The sequence below is a fragment of the Sardina pilchardus genome, chromosome 23 (genome assembly GCF_963854185.1).
Source record: "Sardina pilchardus chromosome 23, fSarPil1.1, whole genome shotgun sequence".
NCBI classification, from domain to species: Eukaryota; Metazoa; Chordata; class Actinopteri; order Clupeiformes; family Clupeidae; genus Sardina; species Sardina pilchardus.
In genome coordinates this window covers 13,064,190-13,083,221 of record NC_085016.1, presented here as the reverse complement: position 1 = coordinate 13,083,221, position 19,032 = coordinate 13,064,190, and the positions used below count along the sequence as shown (strand labels likewise).

Sequence of the window (19,032 nt, the reverse complement as noted above, 5' to 3'; positions counted from 1 at the left end):
CCACAATTCAGAATTCCAATAATTTTCAAAAACACCAACCAAACCTGATAGAATGATCTTTTTAAATCAAGAAAAAAAAGCACCCATTTGTAATCTCAAATGTTCTTGTTCAGAGCCTCTGCAGCAAAATGTATCTGAGCAGTCACTGAGGCAGAGTGGCTGCTGAATATAAGTCACGAACGATTAAATGTTTCAGCTTCTCCATTTTTGTATGCTTACCAGGAACGAGATAGCTCAAATCTAATGTTATCTGAGGTGACGACTGCAGTTCATTGCTCCTATTTGAACGTTTTTTTCAATCATATGGCTCCTAAGCCGCTTTGCATGCATGCACTGCAAAGAGAAATTCTTCGTTGCTGGTGCCAGACTTGACTTTGAACAAAACAGTCTTGCAGTAACATTGCATGCTGGGATGTCTCCCCCGGTATTCGATGAGTCTTGTGGAAGTCAAGATGGCAGAAGATAGTAATATCAGAACAGAGAGTAAAACAGGCCTTAAATGAAGTTGCATAGATCTGCGTGTGCATTTGACAACATCGTTTAAGACCAGTTGCAGGAGCTTCATTTGTTTTGGCTGGATTGCATCCGATCTGTGGCGGAATTGCAAATTCTAACACAAACACGCACAAACAACTGAGGGATCAAGTCTCGTATGAATTCCGACGAGAAGGAGGACTGTGAGTGTGCGCCACCACAGGCCGAATCCAACCCCACAGGAGGATACGACAGGTCGGCTTGAGTTTTAAGCGACAGCGGCGGCAGGCGGGGGAAACGTGTATGCTATTTTAGCCAAGGTTGTCTTACCAGAGAAGGAGAGCCACCATAACTCCGTGGAAATTGTCAGGTTGGACTGGTGGATCATAGCGGTCTGAGTGGGTTTCTACGCTGCATTTGGTTTTATGTAGAGTTGCCACATGATGTTATTTTATTATACCACCATTGGTCAGACTTGCTCTATAGTGTTAGCTTGCTATGTAGCCTACTAGGGCCTTCACAGAAACCTAGCTGGTTAGCACAGCCTCTTAGCACTACCCGAAGTTTGTGTACAGTTGACAGGCTATCTTACGAACTTATCAACAGTAACAGCAACGAATGGCAGTGTTTCTAAGTTACCATACATTTATCAACGCCGTCACTATCATCCAGGACACAGCAATCTAGATATGTACTAAGTGCATCTTGTAGCATGAAGTATAGCATTAGGTCGTTAGTGAACAGTTAGTAGGTTGTTTTCCCTTAAACTCGTCTGTCTCGAACAGCTTTCCGAGCTCGGTAACTTCTGCAGCTAGCTTGTTAACTTTAGAAACATGCAAGTACTTGCCTACGGCAACCTTAAACAACAGCAATAACTATTTTCAACAACAATATGTGTTCGTTACTGCCTGGAAGATTTGTTTTGTGTGCAGACAGAACACTTGACAGGAGACCAATCAGTTAGCTTGAAAGCTAAATGGTAACGTTATCCATGTAGCTGCTAGCTAAATGTTTTGTGTTGAATTTCTAGCGATTGAAAAACTATAGATTACAAGCAGCCTGTGTTGCCGCCTCCAGCGGTTCAGAAGTAATTAATGGTACAAAGCAATTGCAATAGTTATAGTTGGATAGATAGCTAAATGAACGTGCGTGTTAAGTTAAATCTCTGTGCCTGCCTGGCTGGCCTGTCGATGTGTTTTCGAGAATGTTTGATAGCATTAGCTATGTTAGCAGGCTAATGCTGGTGTGCATGTTCTTTTAGCTAGCTAGCATAGCTAATAGGCAGATAAAGTGTTGCAATTTACGTGTTGTTGACAATACATTGCAATCATTTACTTAGCAGACATGTGGCACTGTGCTGTTACAAGACCATATGACATGCCGGGCTGTCATAGTAGACCGCCTCCTAAGCAGCAGGGTTATTGCTGTAATGGCAGCGTAGTTTTGCTAAATAACTAGCAATCGCTAGCCACCGCTAATCAACTGCCCTTGCAACGTTATGCTAGCAAGCTAACTTGGCTATCGCTAGCTGTCAAGCAGTTCCCTGAAATTGCTGCATCATAGCGAGGTAGCTACTATTAGCTGGGCAGGCTAGCCAGCTTCCAATCAGTGATGGTCCTCTTTATTTTAAACGGTGTGGTGTCTTGTGATGTGTGTTTGATCAAACACTGTATATTTATCTCACCTATTCCACGTGATCGTTATGGTCATGGGAGGTTATTTTGTTGTTCTTACTGTGCAATCTTGAGTAACTTGGCTTAACGTTAGGTGTGACACTGAAGACAACAGAAGTTGCTAGCTATTGCCATGCTCCAATCCATAATGCAAATAGTATCTGTCGTAAACGGAACCTGTCTAATTTGTATTGCGTTTTAAATCCCCCCAATAGATTACAAGCGGAGTCCATCTTTGAAAACGCAGAAGCAAGCCGAATGTAAGTTGTGTTAGCGGTTAAACTTCCTGTAAGTCTAATAAGAGCTTGGACTATACTCCAAGCAGTGTTGGCATCGTCTTGTTTCCCCATCCCCATTCTGCACGCGCAACAGATGTATATCAAATGCGAAAATCAGTCAGCAAAAATCAAACATCACAGGAATGTCGCCAGAAATCCTTGCCCACCCTGTGTCAATCTTATTCACTATTTATTGTTGGAATGTGAGTTCTGTTAGAAATCAGTGCATATGAGAGAGAATCTCAGATGTGAAATCCCTTATGCTGCTTGCTGTATAAAAAGATGTGAAAACACAGAGGCAAGCCGAATGTAAGTTGCGTGGTATAAACTTTTATTTTAGTCTAATATAAGGTTAGTGTTGGTATCATCCTTGTATCTATTTTCCCAATCTTTGTGATTCTGTTGGCTTACTCTTTACTTTCTGTTTGGTGGTCTTTCTTTTTAGGTTTGAGTTTGATTGCACGTGTAACGTAAACATATACATATACACATATATGAGCAAAGCAGTCTGTAAAAATTAAGCATTACTGGAATATCTCCAAAAAAATCCCTCCCCCATTCTTGATGCTGCCCGAAACATATTAATTCTAAAAGTAGGAGGGTTGTATGATTGATTAAAAAATCAGTGTACGTGAGAGAATCTCAGATGTGAAGTTCCTATACAGCTTACTGTAAAACAAGTCTTGCAAACCATAAATTCAGAGCCCAGGCAAGCAGACCAATGCGTTTCAACTACTAGATCTTAATCTGAGTTTGACAAATGCACAATCAGTCTGAAAATATATAGCAGCTGTGTGGCATTTCAGCCTAATGTCTGAGTACTTATGATCAAGGTAAACTAAGTATGTTTGTCAAAACGGCAAATGTTGGGTTTAGCATTGCAGTCATCCCACTGCTTTTCCTTCCTGTTTGTCTGCATTTAGTTCCTCTTCTCTGTCTGTGGGTCCAGTGATTTGAGCTCCTCAGTAGAGAAGAGACGCACCACTGTTGACTTAACAGCACACTATTTATTTACTTACTTACTTACTTACTTCAATAGTGCCATTAATAAGTGTTTTGTTATTTTTTGTGGTGCAAGGATGTGTGGTTCCTGACTGTTTTACAACATGGTTGGATATACTGTAGAGATGCTGTAAGGGTCCCATAAATGACCAGTGACCCAGCCTGTAGATTTTTGATGGACTTTCATGCAGACTTGCTACATACTTGCCAAGAGTCAAATTGGTTCACTTTATTAAGTAAAATGCAAGTAATTCATTATTAGGTGCCATAGCATCCATGATCATTGTTTGTCCCCTGTGAATGGTGTCCAATTTGGTTATTTGCAACATTCAATTTGGCAGCATTGAACGTGTTCTGTGCATTCTTTTTAGCATCATTTGGAAAAATCTTATTTTGTTAGTCTAGGATTCCCTTTCCGTTGAATAACCAAACGCTTGGTCCCAATCTTCTTGTCACAGGAAGCGAGCAGCCGCCAAGCATCTCATTGAACGTTACTACCACCAGTTAACGGAAGGCTCTTGCTACATACTTGCCAAGAGTCAAATTGGTTCACTTTATTAAGTAAAATGCAAGTAATTCATTATTAGTTGCCATAGCATCCATGATCATTGTTTGTCCCCTGTGAATGCTGTCCGATTTGGTTATTTGCAACATTCAATTTGGCAGCATTGAACGTGTTCTGTGCATTCTTTTTGGCATCATTTGGAAAAATCTTATTTTTGTCAGTCTAGGATTCCCTTTCCCGTTGAATAACCAAACCAATCTTCTTGTCACAGGAAGCGAGCAGCCGCCAAGCATCTCATTGAACGTTACTACCACCAGTTAACGGAAGGCTGTGGAAACGAGTCATGCAGCAATGACTGCTGTGCCTCCAGCCCGAGCTTCCACCGCATGGACAACAATGCAGCGGCGGTCAAAGCTCTGGAGCTCTACAAGGTCAACGCCAAACTGTGCGACCCCCACCCTTCTAAGAAGGGCACCAGCTCTGCTTACCTGGAGAACAGCTCCTTCAACAGCGCTGGCCGCCACAACATGGCGTGCGGTAACCGCAAGATGAACCACAAGGAACTGCACCCAGTTCGAGAGGATTTCAAAGGTGAGGGCCGCAACACAGCCAGCATGGTGCCACCATTCAAACTGTAATGAAGGCTTTTAGAGCTACTTGGCTTGTTTTTTTTTTTTTGCAAGGCTTTCTGTGCAGCTGCCCACTCTCTCTTCCAATTCAGAGTTGGAAAGGCAGTATGTGGTATGGTTTCTCAGAGTCTGTTAGAATAAGATCCTTGTAAAAGCGTGTCTTTGGTCTCTTTGTTTGTAAATAAGCAAAAATGTACAACACCGAGGTTTAGTTATGTAATGAGTCCCTCAGGTTTTGCATCACTCATAACATTTTGGTGTTTTTCTTTTGTTGGTAGCAGGAGTGAGTGTCTGTTATTCTAGAACCTTCTAGTAAGCAGCTCACCAGTAAAGCCTGTTGCACCCAAGGTGCACTCTCTGCTTTTGTCTCGTGCTGGGTCATGCCCACTCTGGATTCTTTGTGAATGTCACAGGCTATAAACTATTTTTGAATCTGCATCTGTCCATCTGTCTGGTGTTGAAAAAGGCATGTCTGTCTGTCTTTATGTCCCATTCTTCTGAGCCCTGTAGCAGTGAAATATCTTGCTGCAGCTGAACAAAGCCTACCATAATTTCCCGACTATTAGCCACGGCTTATACATTGATTTTGCCAACTTTCTTCAGCTTCGAGGTTAATACACGGGGACAGTTAATATGGTATCAATATGGTTTTGTTTCTTTTAACTTGCAGAAAACACTGCCCTGCGGCTTATACACAATGTGGCTTATATGTGGGAAATTACTGTATGTATTTTTCATGTTTTATCTGGCTAGCACCCATATGTCACCATATCCAAATGCACCAGGTGTAGCCCTCTACCCATAAGTGTGCTGGGTCATTCCGTGTCAAATCACCCAGTGCCGGAAAGTGACCCTCTCCGAAAAAATCTGAAATAAATCACAGGTGTTTGTAGACTAGACCTATGCACAAATCTGAAATAGTATACCTGGATCACTAATGGTTTAAAATCTACAGCCCTTTGAAGCTTCAAGTCATTTTAAGCATTGTGGTGAACAGTCCTTTTTGGTCAACTTGCAACGTTATTGGTTCTTTTGGTATTTCACACACATCAGTGAAACTATGTGAATGGAAGCACATTTTCCTGTTGAATTAAGAAATCTAATCAGATGAGACGTGTCTTGTGCAATTTCCCCTCTGCAAAGCTCTGAAAATGGCTATAAATTCATTATGTGAAAAGACATCATCACTTTTGAAGGCTTCTCATTCGAAAGGTATGTGCCACAAATTTCATCAGGTTTTTTTCCCACTCATATATGGACTATAAGGTCATGTCCATGCATCAACTTTGGTTGTAATCGTTGTCATATTGTCAGAGCATTTTGCTTTAATTGGGCTTGATTTTCAAAAAGCCCATTTTCGTCCTATCATTTCACCATGTGGACAGTTAACAGGATTTTTTTTAATTTTACCATATCACATTCTGTATGTGAGGATCATCTGTCCAAAATTTGGGCTTGTTGCTGAGTTTCTTTATTGGAGATATGATTTTTGGAAAATATTCTCTATAAATCCACTGAACTTGCATTGGATCTGCAGTACTACTTTGCACCACATGGGATGCTCTTTTAATACAATGGAAGTCAATGGAAGAGTAAGAGATTCGCTTGTTTGCTGCACATATCCAATCTAAACACACATTTTATGGTTCATAGTTGAATTGCTCCAAGTAATGATTGCAACATGAACAACATACTACTCATAAATAAATCTTATTTAGCTAAATAAACTGATCAAGCTAAATATACACACATAAGACTGACTGATCATACATGCAGCAAGAGGATTTAGCTTGCCATCTTTGTAACAGTTTTCTACACCACCATAGAAGTTGGAAAATGAAAGTCATGAACATATTCAAGAAAAAAGGGGTTTCAAGAATTCAGTGCATTATCAGATGCAGAAAAAGCGTCAGATGCAGTTTAGAGCAGATATTTCACTTGATGAAGATGACCATGCATGTTTCCATCACATAAAAGTTTTAATCAAAGGGTATGAGGGCTCAAAACGCTATTGCCTGGATCCAAGACGCATTCATGAAAAGGAAATAACTCATCAAGTATCTTGTATGTATAATGACCAGTCAGTCTTATGTGTGTATAATTAGCTTGATCCGCTTATTTTCTCTAAATAAGATTTATTTATGAGTAGTATGTTGTTCATGTTGCAATAATTACTTGGAGAAATTCAACTATGAACCATAAAATGTGTGTTTAGATTGGATATGTGCAGCAAACAAGTGAATCTCTTACTCTTCCATTGACTTCCATTGTATTAAAAGAGCACCCCGTGTGGTGCAAAGTGGTACTGCAGATCCAATGCAAGTTCAGTGGATTTATAGAGAATATTTTCCAAAAATCATATCTCCAATAAAGAAACTCAGCAACAAGCCCACATTTTGGACAGATGATCCTCACATACAGAATGTGATATGGTAAAATTAAAAAAAATCCTGTTAACTGTCCACATGGTGAAATGATAGGACGAAAATGGGCTTTTTGAAAATCAAGCCCAATTAAAACAAAATGCTCTGACAATATGACAACAATTACAACCAAAGTTGATGCATGGACATGACCTTATAGTCCATATATGAGTGGGAAAAAAACCTGATGAAATTTGTGGCACATACCTTTCGAATGAGAAGCCTTCAAAAGTGATGATGTGTCTTCACACAATGAATTTATAGCCATTTTCAGAGCTTTGCAGAGGGGAAATTACACAAGACACGTCTCATCTGATTAGATTTCTTAATTCAACAGGAAAATGTGCTTCCATTCACATAGTTTCACTGATGTGTGTGAAATACCGAAAGAACCAATAACGTTGCAAGTTGATCAAAAAGGATTGTTCACCACAATGCTTAAAATGACTTGAAGCTTCAAAGGGCTGCAGTTTTTAAACCATTAGTGATCCAGACATACTATTTAAGATTTGTGCATAGGTCTAGGCTACAAACACCTGTGATTTATTTCAGATTTTTTTGGAGAGGGTCACTTTCCAAATTGGCTGAAATTGGGTGATTTGACACGGAATGACCCTGCTATATCATTCTGAGAATATCCATCTGACATCTGGGAGTGCTTGAGAGGTCGTTCTATAGGGTATATTATTTCATGAAAGGGGGAATCATTGTGCTGTGGTGTCCTGGGAACTTGTTTACAGTCAAAGGCGACTTCTCTGTGTAGCTCCCTTTCCCAAATGTCCGCAACATGGTCCCTAGTATTCTTGCTAAAGATTGAAAAATTGCAATGTCTAGATACAAGTTCTCTGTTTGGATTTGCTGACGTGTATAATAAAGGCTGGTGCTGCACACCATCGGGGGGGGGGGGGGGTGAAGTCACAAGTGGGAGATTGGCCTTTGGCCAGTGTAGCCACACTGAAAATAACTTGACTACAACTCTCTCTGCTTCCAGACGTGAACTTCCTGACGGAGGAGAAGGTCTACGAGATCCTGGAGAGCTGCGGCGAGAAAGAGGACTACTCTCCGCTGATCCGCGTCATCGGCCGCGTTTTCTCGAGCGCCGAGGGCCTGGTCCAGAGTTTCCGCCACTCCAAGCAGCACACCAAGGAGGAACTGAAGTCACTGCAGCCCAAAGACGAGGACAAGGACGAGGATGAGAAGGAGGCAGCCACGGGGGGTGCCTGCTCAGTGTCCGCCATGGAGGAAGGCGGCAGCACGGACCTGGAGGCGTCCTCGTCATCGCGGTCAGGCGAAGGGGGGGACGGGCAGAAGGTGGGCCCAGACGAGGTGTCGGTGGACATTGAAGCGGTCCGCCGCGTCTACGGCCGCCTCCTGTCCAACGAGAAGGTGGAGGCGGCCTTCCTGAACGCGCTGGTCTACCTGTCGCCCAACGTGGAGTGCGACCTCACCTACCACAACGTGTACTCGCGCGACCCCAACTACCTGAACCTCTTCGTCATCGTGATGGAGAACGGCAACCTGCACAGCCCCGAGTACCTGGAGATCGCGCTGCCGCAGTTCTGCAAGGCCATGAGCAAGCTGCCGCTCCCGGCACAGGCCAAGCTGGCGCGGCTGTGGGCGTGTTACCACGCCGACCAGATCCGGCGCATGATGGAGACCTTCCAGCAGCTCATCACCTACAAGGTCATCAGCAACGAGTTCAACAGCCGCAACCTGGTCAACGACGACGACGCCGTGGTGGCCGCCACCAAGTGCTTGAAGATTGTCTACTATGCAAACGTGCTCGGCGGAGACGTGGACAGAGAGCACAATGAGGAGGTACAGTAACAAACCGCACAGGGGATAAAAGGGGCCCGTCACCTTAGTCCTGTCAGTGTAGCTGGAGTTAAAGTGATAAGCGTTAAAGTGATAAAAATTAGTGCTGTTGCGATGCTAAATTTATCATTTTGAGACCATACCAATACCTAACTATCTTGATACCAATGCTGAAATGATCATGAAATACCTTTAACATCAGTAGTTGTAAGTGAGTTGATGAGGTCTAGATGAGTTGAACTTGGATGCTAATATTGTTTTTAAACTGATGGTAAATATACAGCTTTTTATTAAAGCCTGATTAACAAGCCATTCTTAAAGAAGATTTTTTATATCAGGGTAGCACATTGCATCATTCCATGTCTAATCAGACAGAATGTAGGAAAATGGTTGGCACACAGTGTTAGATTTTTCTCGCTGTAGGATTTAGATAAGTATTTTACAAGCCTTGGTTTTTGGAACCCATTAGTGATAGACAAGGTTTGAGATGGTGTAGCAGCAACCTTCTCTAATTTGACATGGAATGACCATTCTAGACTTGTTGCCTCATGCAGCAGTAATGTCATGTGAATAAATTAGCATTACTGCGTCAGTCTAGTAGTGGACCTGGGTATGTGAGTGGTAGGCCAGGGGAAGGTAGATGTTGAGCAGTGGTTAAACATCATGATTATTGATTGATCAATGTTATTACTTTTTCAAAATGTCCTTGGCTGAAGTTGGAACGCATAGTTTCCCAAGACTGTATTGCTGCTCAGCAAATAGTGGGACATACAGCCACTGCATTTGACCGTGTCTGCACTTTCAGACTTTGGCTAATCATCAGCCTTATCAGCTGTTAAGCTGTATCGTAATGTTTAGTTCCATTTTCAGGAGTTTCACTTTCAGTTGAGAATGAATACTGGCAGGTTGCCGGTTGACTGATGATTTAGCCATATTGTTATTAACCATGAATCAGGGTTGCTCTGTATTTCATGTTTAGCTCTGTTAAATATTACTGTAGATAGATTTTCCTGTGCCTCTGTACAGCCAAAGATTCTTTTGTAATTGGCAGTGTCATGTTGAGGTGTCATGGCAAGAGACTATTTCTGTCTGACATTTGTGTGATGTGTTATGGAGGTGGCTTCCAGAAACAGACCATTAGGGTGAATTCCCCTTTCCTTCTCACTAAGTGGACTCATCATTTTTATCATTAATCAAATTAATTGATTAATCATGATTATGACTTCCAACAATTATGATGTTTTTGTTTTTGTTTTTTTGTTTTTTAATGTACATTTCTGTGATCTCAATATTGAACAAATGTATCGTGATAATGATTTTTACCATAATCGAGCAGACCTACAGTAATTGAGGTAATTGTTTTGTACCCACATGGCCAATATTTTGACATGTTCTGCCAATATTTTAGCTCTCCACAACATAGGAACATGATATTAATAATATAATATTTGTGATAGCATTTTTAGAATATTTTCATAGAAATAAAATGGTATGTGGGGTAACTAGTTGGAACATGGAAATCTATGTGGAAATTACTGTGATCATTTAGGTCTAGTGTATTATATGTTATATAGATTAATACATGAATAGACATAGTTAGTAACATTGTTATACCTATGTATACTGTTCATTTATGATACAACTGGCACTTTGTACACAAAAACCCCATACAATGAGCTACTTCCACATAGATTTCCATAGCCATGCTAGCTACCCCACATACAATTTTAGTCCTTTGGAAATGACTGAAAAACCCAGCCTCTCAAGGAAGATTTTTGATATCAATTGAGCTTTGTGTCCAATTGTCGTTCCGCTAATCTTGTCCTGAAATGACCCTTGAGTCATTTATATCTCTTTTTGAAAGGATCGGAAAGGAGTATACTGCCCATTCGTTTATTTTCCATTTATGTGTGTGTTGTTGATGGTAGTTAGAGGAACCACTACTGCAACTGCGTTAACTGACTCCCATGTTATTTTATTACCATGAAAGGATTCCTGTCCTCAATTTTCCTGTTTTGAGCTGAAGTCTGTTGAGCACTTTTGGAATTGACTGCTCTGTATGTCTGTCTTGTAAATCTTTTCCACGCCCGATTAACAATTCCCCTCACCGTCTCTCCGTGTGTCTCGTCGTTGCCGTGGCTCCAGGAGGACGAGGAGCCGTTGCCCGAGTCCAGCGAGCTGACGCTGCAGGAGCTGCTGGGCGAGGAGCGGCGCAACAAGAAGGGCCCGCGCGTGGACCCGCTGGAGACGGAGCTGGGCGCGCGCGTGTCCGACTGCCGCCGGCCGCTCATCCCCTTCGAGGAGTTCATCAACGAGCCGCTCAACGACGTGCTGGAGATGGACAAGGACTACACCTTCTTCAAGGTGGAGACCGAGAACAAGTTCTCCTTCATGACGTGTCCGTTCATCCTCAACGCCGTCACCAAGAACCTGGGGCTGTACTACGACAACCGCATCCGCATGTACAGCGAGCGGCGCATCACCGTGCTCTACAGCCTGGTGCAGGGCCAGCAGCTCAACCCCTACCTGCGGCTCAAAGTGCGGCGAGACCACATTATCGACGATGCGCTCGTCAGAGTGAGTGTTCCCCCGTCCGCAGTTGGAAACATGCTCATACAAACTTAAAAGTGAATGTCAGATTTTCCAGTGGTTTAGAGTTGACTCTATAGAGCTCAACAGTCCCGTCCGCTTAAAATAAATAAAAAATTACGAGAGTTATGCAAATATTTTGTCCTAAATGATGAAGTTACAGTATGACAGCCAAACTGTGTATTTCTAGAGCCTTGTCTTGCATTGTCCTTGAGCCACCACTGGTGGTAGCTTGCACTTTGAGTAGTTGGCAGTGTGCGTCGCCGTGTCTACTGTGAGTGCAGTTTGTTTAGGCGGTCATTCAGCTCCTCATTAGTTAAATTAGTCTGAGCTGCCAGGCTCTCCTGACCAGGCTCTGATGCCATCTTCTCATCCTCCTCCTCCTCCTTCTCCTTCTGTAGCTTGAGATGATCGCCATGGAGAATCCTGCCGACTTGAAGAAGCAGCTGTACGTAGAGTTTGAAGGAGAGCAGGGTGTCGACGAGGGAGGCGTGTCCAAAGAGTTCTTCCAGCTGGTGGTGGAGGAGATCTTCAACCCAGATATCGGTACGTTGATGTTGTTAAACTTACTTTTTATAGCATTGTGATATTAGCTGTGTATTTGTGAACAACTGTTAACAGTGGATTTTTACAGGAATGTTCTCGTATGATGAAAGCACAAGGCTGTTTTGGTTTAACCCGTCATCGTTTGAAAACGAGGGCCAGTTCACTCTCATCGGGATCGTCCTGGGCCTGGCAATCTACAACAACTGCATCCTGGACGTTCACTTTCCCATGGTGGTCTACAGGAAGCTCATGGGCAAGAAGGGGACCTTCCGGGACCTGTCCGATTCACATCCAGTACGTGCAACTCTGAAACAGAAGTGCTTTTTGATAGCATGCATATACATTTGCATTATATGTTTGTAGCTCTTTGAGATTGACCACAATATAAAGTGCAATACAAATTAAATGTATTATTATTTATTATTATATAGTGATATTTGTTGTCCATCCAGGATGTTGTTTACTGCCGTATGAAAAAATGTATAAAGGACAGAATTACAATGCTTAATCTTTGAGTGCTATCTTTGCTCTGAGAAATTAGGTGTTCTCAGCTGCCCAGTGTTTGTGTTGTATTTACAGTACTGTACAAGAGTACAGTCATTTCATTGTGTATTGGCTGAACCACAGTATTGTAAAAATGCACAGCACAATGTATAAACCTCAGTTGATAGGCGGGAAGTGATGGTAAGAATTTTGTAGCCTGTCTCCTCGCCTCGCCTGTCGTTGGTTTCCTACTGTCTCCTGTAGTGTTACACAGAGCAATGTTGACTCACCTAAATGTGTGCTGTGTTGCAGGTTTTGTCTCAGAGTTTGAAAGAGCTGATGGAGTATGATGGCTCAGTGGAGGAGGACATGATGATCACTTTCCAGATTTCCCAAACAGACCTTTTTGGAAACACCCTTATGTATGACTTACGAGAAAATGGTGACAAGATCCCTGTTACCAACACCAACAGAAAAGTGAGTGAGCCCAGTTTATTATTTTGATTTATTGAGGCAGAGGCTACCAGAAAGCAAATCCATCAAGTTATACTGTGAAGATATTTGTTTTTTTTTTACTTTGATTCTTGCTGCAAACAAAATTATATTTGAATAAATGTATGACATCAATAACAAATAACACAAATTATCATAAAGTCCTAACCCATTTTCTTACCCCCTCTGTGTAAAACCTGACCTGCAGAGATGTATAACTTTGGCACCTCTCTCTCTCTCTCTCTCTCTCTCTCTCTCTAGGATTTCGTGGCTCAGTATGCAGAGTACATGTTGAACAAGAGCGTGGAGAAGCAGTTCAAGGCCTTCAGGAGAGGATTCCACATGGTGACAAACGAGTCTCCCTTAAAGTATTTGTTTCGACCTGAAGAGATTGAGTTACTCATCTGTGGAAGCAGGGTAAGTTAAGGGACATACACCACTTTACACCACTTCCTCTACATTCCGAAATCATAGATATGTTTTTGTAACCCTATCTATTGTGTCTGCTCTGAATCCAGCAGAACCTAGACTTTCAAGCACTTGAAGAAACCACAGAGTACGACGGAGGCTATAGTAGAGATTGCCGAATTATTAGGTAAGTCTGTTTGGATTTATAGAGAAGGTATTAAGTCATACAGTGCTGCTTGAAAGTTTGTCAACCCTCAGACATGGTCAATTGTTTTTACAAAAAAATAAAACAACCTTTTTGAGTGCAGATCCAAACCCCAATTTGTAAAGCTGGCCGTCCAAATAATAGACAGAAACAAAAGAAAGTTAACAAAAGTCGTTTAACTCAGATAAACTCAAAATATGCATAAGTTTGTGTACCAATGTGATCAATTTCTTGTAGCATCCACGACTTCAACTAAACGTCTTTTGTTCGCATTGATCAGTCTCACTTCTGGTTCTGCAAATTTTTGCATATACCTTGCAGAATTCAGAAAGTTGAGAGAGGTTGCAGGGACACTGGCATATACTTCCCACTTCAAATTACGAAGACATTTATTTTGAATCGAGGACTGGACTTTGACTAGGCCAACGTAGAATATGACTTCTTTATCTGTAGGCATTCCTTGGACATTTTGCTTGAATGCTTATAGGGTCACTGCCCTGTTGTAAAATCTTCATCTCCCTGACAGGCATGAGATTCAGATCCACACCTCCACATTTCTACCACCGTGCTTTACTGTGGAGAGGGGTCTTTTCTTGGTAACAGTGTTGGCTTTCCTTCAACGATTTGGATTCTATTTTGGATCCTGTCCATAGAATGAACTTCCAGAAGGCCTCTGAAAGTTGAATCAGGCAGTGTTGTTAATTCTTGAGAGCAGAGGCATCCTTCTAGCAACCCTCCCATGAACGTTGTGTCTGTTTCAGTTTCGTCTGATTTTAGACACATGTAGATTTATTCCAGAAGCTGCCAGCGAGGTCTGTAACTCTCTAGAGGTGATGTGTGGGTTAGCTTTTACCCAATTCATTATCTTTCTGGTGCATTCTTAGTCATACTTTTGATGGGAACGTTCTTCTAGGAAATCTTGCTATGATGTGGAATGCCCTCTATTTGCAAATAATTTGTGAATTACAGTGGATAAATGGGGATGGAATATTTTAGAGAGGTCTTTTAGCTTTCCCCAGACTGATGGGCTGTCACTACAGTCTTCTTTTTGTCCTCGGATATCTCTCTTTCTCTTGTCATTGTTGATCCCTGTGGGTATGCCTTGGCACTACAGTGGTTGAGTAGATTTCCTCTCTCTTTTAATCATGGCTGCTCAAACCCTTTCTAAAGGAAGTCTATTTTATTAGTATGCTTAATTGATTATTTCCGCACCCAAATATGTTTTACATTAATCAGTTACCTACTTGACTTTGATTCTGAATGTAGGCTACTGTAACACGGCTAGCTAGCATCTGATCCTTAGAAAGGCACAAACATCTGAAGTAGACTAGTGGTGTCCTCCTCCTCTGTCATGCTTTTGATTTCGAGTTTCGACAACCGAGCAGCAGGAGGCCTAAACGGCAATATCCGTTTTGACTATTATTATATCCACTACTATAATCATTTCTGTTATTTTACGCATACATTCCATTTGTCACATACTCTTTTTCGAGAATGCATACCTCTCTACCTGACAGTTCGTATTTAAAAACTGGTGATGATAAAACAACAGAGAACTCCAAACTGTTCAAGAGATTCACATACTTTCAAGCAGCACTGTATCTGCAAATATAGAATGACCATTTTGATCGATAACTATTCCATAGTTATTTAACCTTCAAGGCTCACAACTTTTCACACATAGCTGCTAACAGCTACGTTAGCTCGTCTCAAAAATGTATGACACAAAATAATCGTTACTGGGACTTCCTTTGCAGGGACTTCTGGGAGACATTGCACTCGTTCGGTGAGGAGCAGAAGAGACTATTCCTGCAGTTCACGACAGGCACAGACAGAGCGCCTGTAGGAGGGCTGGGCAAACTCAAGATGATCATCGCCAAGAATGGACCTGACACCGACAGGTAAAGAAACACCTGGGGCCTTATGGACAAAGCCTTTTATAGAATTCATATTAAAACGCAGCTCACACATAGATAGTTTAAAAACTCTGTATGCCCAATACAATTCAGATGGATGATGACATGTGTATGCAGTATGTCTGTATATCCTAGCTGACAAATGGGGCACAGCTGCGTAATCACCACACTCCTCCTCCCCTTACACACCGGGTCACCTAGCAAAGATGAATCATGTGTTGATCCAGGGCAGGCCACCCTGCCACAGTCAGATGCTCCTATGGTTTTTATTTACAAAAAAACACTTGACCTGGGTGTTTTTTTAAAAGATAGAAAGCCGACAGGGTTTTTTTTATTCCCCCAAAACAGCACCGAACCGAGAGTAGAAAACTCAACTTGAAAACCACCCAGGGTAGGTGGGAAAAAACGCTGGTGGCAGCGGTTTAAAAAGCGCCCAGGACCTTTTTTTTAAAAAAAAAACCCTTCTGTATCATAGGAATATAATGTAAAACATCCACCCGCAACCGGAGGAAATACCTCCTAGTGTGAACACCCCCTTAAAGGTGCACTATTAGATCCTGCATTATCTTAGCAAGATTTCATTTTTTTTCTCAAATTGTATGTTTCTCCCCTTAATCAGCTTGCGGTCTGTCCCCTGAATACGATGTGATAAAAACAGATCCCAAAAAGACAACACAGGGGCTGTGATCCTCAAAACAAACACTAGGGGCACAGGCTGTGCACCAAAACATAACAAACCATGACAACCGTCACCCCGCAGGGGCGAGCTTACTTCGGTTTGTCTGGTGTTTATGTGGAACGTCAACAGAAGTGATGTCAAACAGAATCTCATAGTGTACCTTTAAAGTTTTTACATATGGCCTACAGACTTCTAAACCAATGTGTAGTATACTTAGTTGCACTGCATCTAATTGTGATGAAAACATTTGTAATGTGCACACACAGCAGATATGAAGTAGTTGCTGGGAATTTCACATTAATCTCACTCTTGATATTCCTGATGCTGAGCGAGAAAGATGGCTTATATATGTTTTTGTGCAAACAACATTTGCTCACGAGACCCCTGGTTTCTGATGTCTGATGTCTGATTCCCATCTAACCCCAACATGGAATTCTGCATTCTGAAGAGTCTGCATTTCTTGCGAAGGGCTGTTTAATATTTTACTTCAGTGGCCAGTCAGACTACTGACCGGTCATTTGTATGTGTGTTTTCAATGCATCGCTTTGCCTTGTGTCTGCAGGTTACCCACGTCCCACACCTGCTTCAACGTGCTTCTCCTTCCCGAATACACAACCAAGGAGAAGCTGCGGGACAGACTGCTGAAGGCCATCACTTACGCCAAAGGCTTCGGCATGCTCTGAGCTCGCCCTGCTCAAGCAAACAACCACGGACTCCTTTTCGCACACACACACACGCACAGACACACACTCGCACTCACATAAACATAAACATACACACCCGCACACATCTCTAGTCCCTATCTTACGTCAAAAATAAACTGAAGCGACAAGTTTCAAGCAACAAAAAAAAAAGAGGAAATGAATCACATTCTGAAGACGAGGAAATTAAAACAACAGAAACCGAAGGAAAAAAAACAAAACAAAACAAAAAAAAACCGACAAAGCAAAATACAACACAATGAAAGCTAAACAGGAGTGAGGAGTCCAAAATGGCGCATAACGTTAGCGTGCTCTAGTTGTCCTTTATGTTTCTCCCCTAGCCCTCCCACCCCCCCACCCCATTTTCTCTTTTCCAAATGCCAGTGTCTTGACTCAATGGAGCATCAGACCATATGATCAAATTCTACACGCCTGTGACCCACCCACCCACTCCCTCAATTATCCTTATGTGAATGTGTCACACATCTCATATGTACAGAACACTTTCCTCACTATTTATTTGAAGGTTTAAACTACCTGATTTGTTTTCATTTCCCTCCCCCCATAGGAAAGAAATGAGGCTAATGCATACTTAAAGAGAGATGTGGTAAAACCAAAATAAATGTGTGGAAAAAAACAAGCATTAATGCTGTGTGTAAGACGTAGGTATAAGAAAGGAAGTTTGGTTTCTTTGCTGCATGCGGTTCTGGTTCCTCCTGTTCTCTGATTGTGTACCCATCCATACCCTATCCACTTCCATATCGATCCCTCCTTTTTTTTTCCCTCTTCACTTATCTGTACCTAGGTGCATTAAGTCACTGTGAAGGGCCGTACATTTAATGGATTTCATTCCCATTCAAACGTCAAACAGTGGGAAGAGGAAAACACAACACAAAGCAAAGATATGTCTGGGGGACATTTTGTTGGAAGATCCATTTTTCTACAGTAGAAAAACAAAAGTGTTTGAAAGCACCATGGAGGAGCTGGACTTATTTTCTTGACAGAGATTGTGTAAGTGCACTTAGACATTTTTCGAATGTTTTGTCGAAGCGTCCAGTTTCCACCTGTTTCTTGCTTTCCTTTCCCAAGCACCACTCTGAAGTTTAAATGGTATGCCCATGGTTGATGTCACATGTTTTCCTAAACACTTTATATTGAAATAGACTCCACTTTTATGTCTAGCTATTTGATACATTCATTCTTTTTGCCAAATGAAGGGAGTATTCATGCAGTAAGGCGTTACAATTATCAATGTTCAGATGCTTTGGATTCGGAACTAGACTAAACATAGTCTCCCATAACTGAACATTTAAAAGTGGCACTTGTATTTTTTTTTTCTTCTTCTTTTTTGTATTAGTTTTTTTATAAAGCTAACTGTGAAATGTTCCCTTGTCAACAGTAAATTGTGTATGGAATGGGACTATACTTCAACAATAACTGGTGACTGTGTCTATTAGAATGGCGTTTAGTCTGTGTGAATGCCAGTCTGTGCAGCAGCATAATGTGGTAGCATCTGACAGTAGTGGTATTTTACAATCTGTGAGTTTTAAGCCAGTAATTATTATGGTATGTTGTATACAGAAGCCCCGGTATCGACCAGGTTTAAACAACCCACATTCTTGTGTTTTCTTTCAATAATATCTAAAATATATATATAACGGTTTTGCAAAGGCAACCCTCTTCAGTTGCTGAAGATGCCTGACTTAAACATGGTAAATATAGCAATATAACTTTGACAACCTTAAAACTGGCATATTGCATGGATTCTAACAAAGCTTTGGAAATTGAACAGTGCAACCATAACAGGAACCATCCTGAAAGAATGACGGGTGTTTAAACCGGTTCTTTTGAGCCTATGTCAGGTGAACCACTAAGAAAAAGAGCGTAAAAAAAAAAAAAAAAAGCCCAACTGCATGTCAGGACCCAGCCTGTCAGTTGTCCTCGTAAGCATTCTGAGCCACTGCTCTCATGTTTGCGTCTTTTTGTTTTCGGGTTTGTTTTCGTCTTGAGGACCTCTTTTGTTTGGAACTGCAGGTGACGATGCTGATGCTGATGATGCTGCTGCTGCTCCACCCATTCCCCCACCCTCTCATCCCTCCCACAGTTTAAAAAGGACTCTAGAGCCATGCAGGAGACAAATGTCAGGTTGCGTTCTCAAACGGAAGCCATTCCTTGTAGATTTTTTTTTTTTTTGGAGGACTGTTGCTCTTGAAA

General features: G+C 41.8%; 1 protein-coding gene across 12 annotated transcripts; it reads left to right on the top strand.

Moving 5' to 3' along the window:
- The first annotated feature begins 403 nt into the window (after positions 1 to 403).
- LOC134071680 (ubiquitin-protein ligase E3A-like) lies at positions 404 to 18,698 on the top strand. Of its 12 annotated transcripts, none has more exons than XM_062528496.1 (13): positions 405 to 677; positions 2,363 to 2,407; positions 3,886 to 3,995; positions 4,204 to 4,523; positions 7,976 to 8,802; positions 10,945 to 11,376; positions 11,790 to 11,934; positions 12,023 to 12,228; positions 12,730 to 12,894; positions 13,171 to 13,326; positions 13,428 to 13,504; positions 15,280 to 15,423; positions 16,680 to 18,698. In XM_062528496.1, coding segments are annotated over exons 3-13 (2,595 nt in total). In that variant the 5' UTR covers positions 405 to 677; positions 2,363 to 2,407; positions 3,886 to 3,993; the 3' UTR covers positions 16,801 to 18,698. The 12 variants fall into 12 exon arrangements, with proteins under 12 accessions (XP_062384469.1, XP_062384480.1, XP_062384479.1 ...); XM_062528495.1 differs by having other exon boundaries at positions 405 to 775; XM_062528492.1 differs by having other exon boundaries at positions 405 to 844.
- The last annotated feature ends 334 nt before the right edge of the window (positions 18,699 to 19,032 follow it).

What these genes read in the sequence shown, in the direction of transcription:
- LOC134071680 (XM_062528484.1), top strand. Translation starts at nt 653, where the DNA reads ATGAATTCCGACGAGAAGGAGGACTGTGAGTGTGCGCCACCACAGGCC. An exon ending in AACGCAGAAGCAAGCCGAAT is followed by an intron (nt 2,408 to 4,203) that starts GTAAGTTGTGTT and finishes TTCTTGTCACAG; the next exon opens with GAAGCGAGCAGCCGCCAAGC. An exon ending in ACCTGTCCGATTCACATCCA is followed by an intron (nt 12,229 to 12,729) that starts GTACGTGCAACT and finishes GCTGTGTTGCAG; the next exon opens with GTTTTGTCTCAGAGTTTGAA.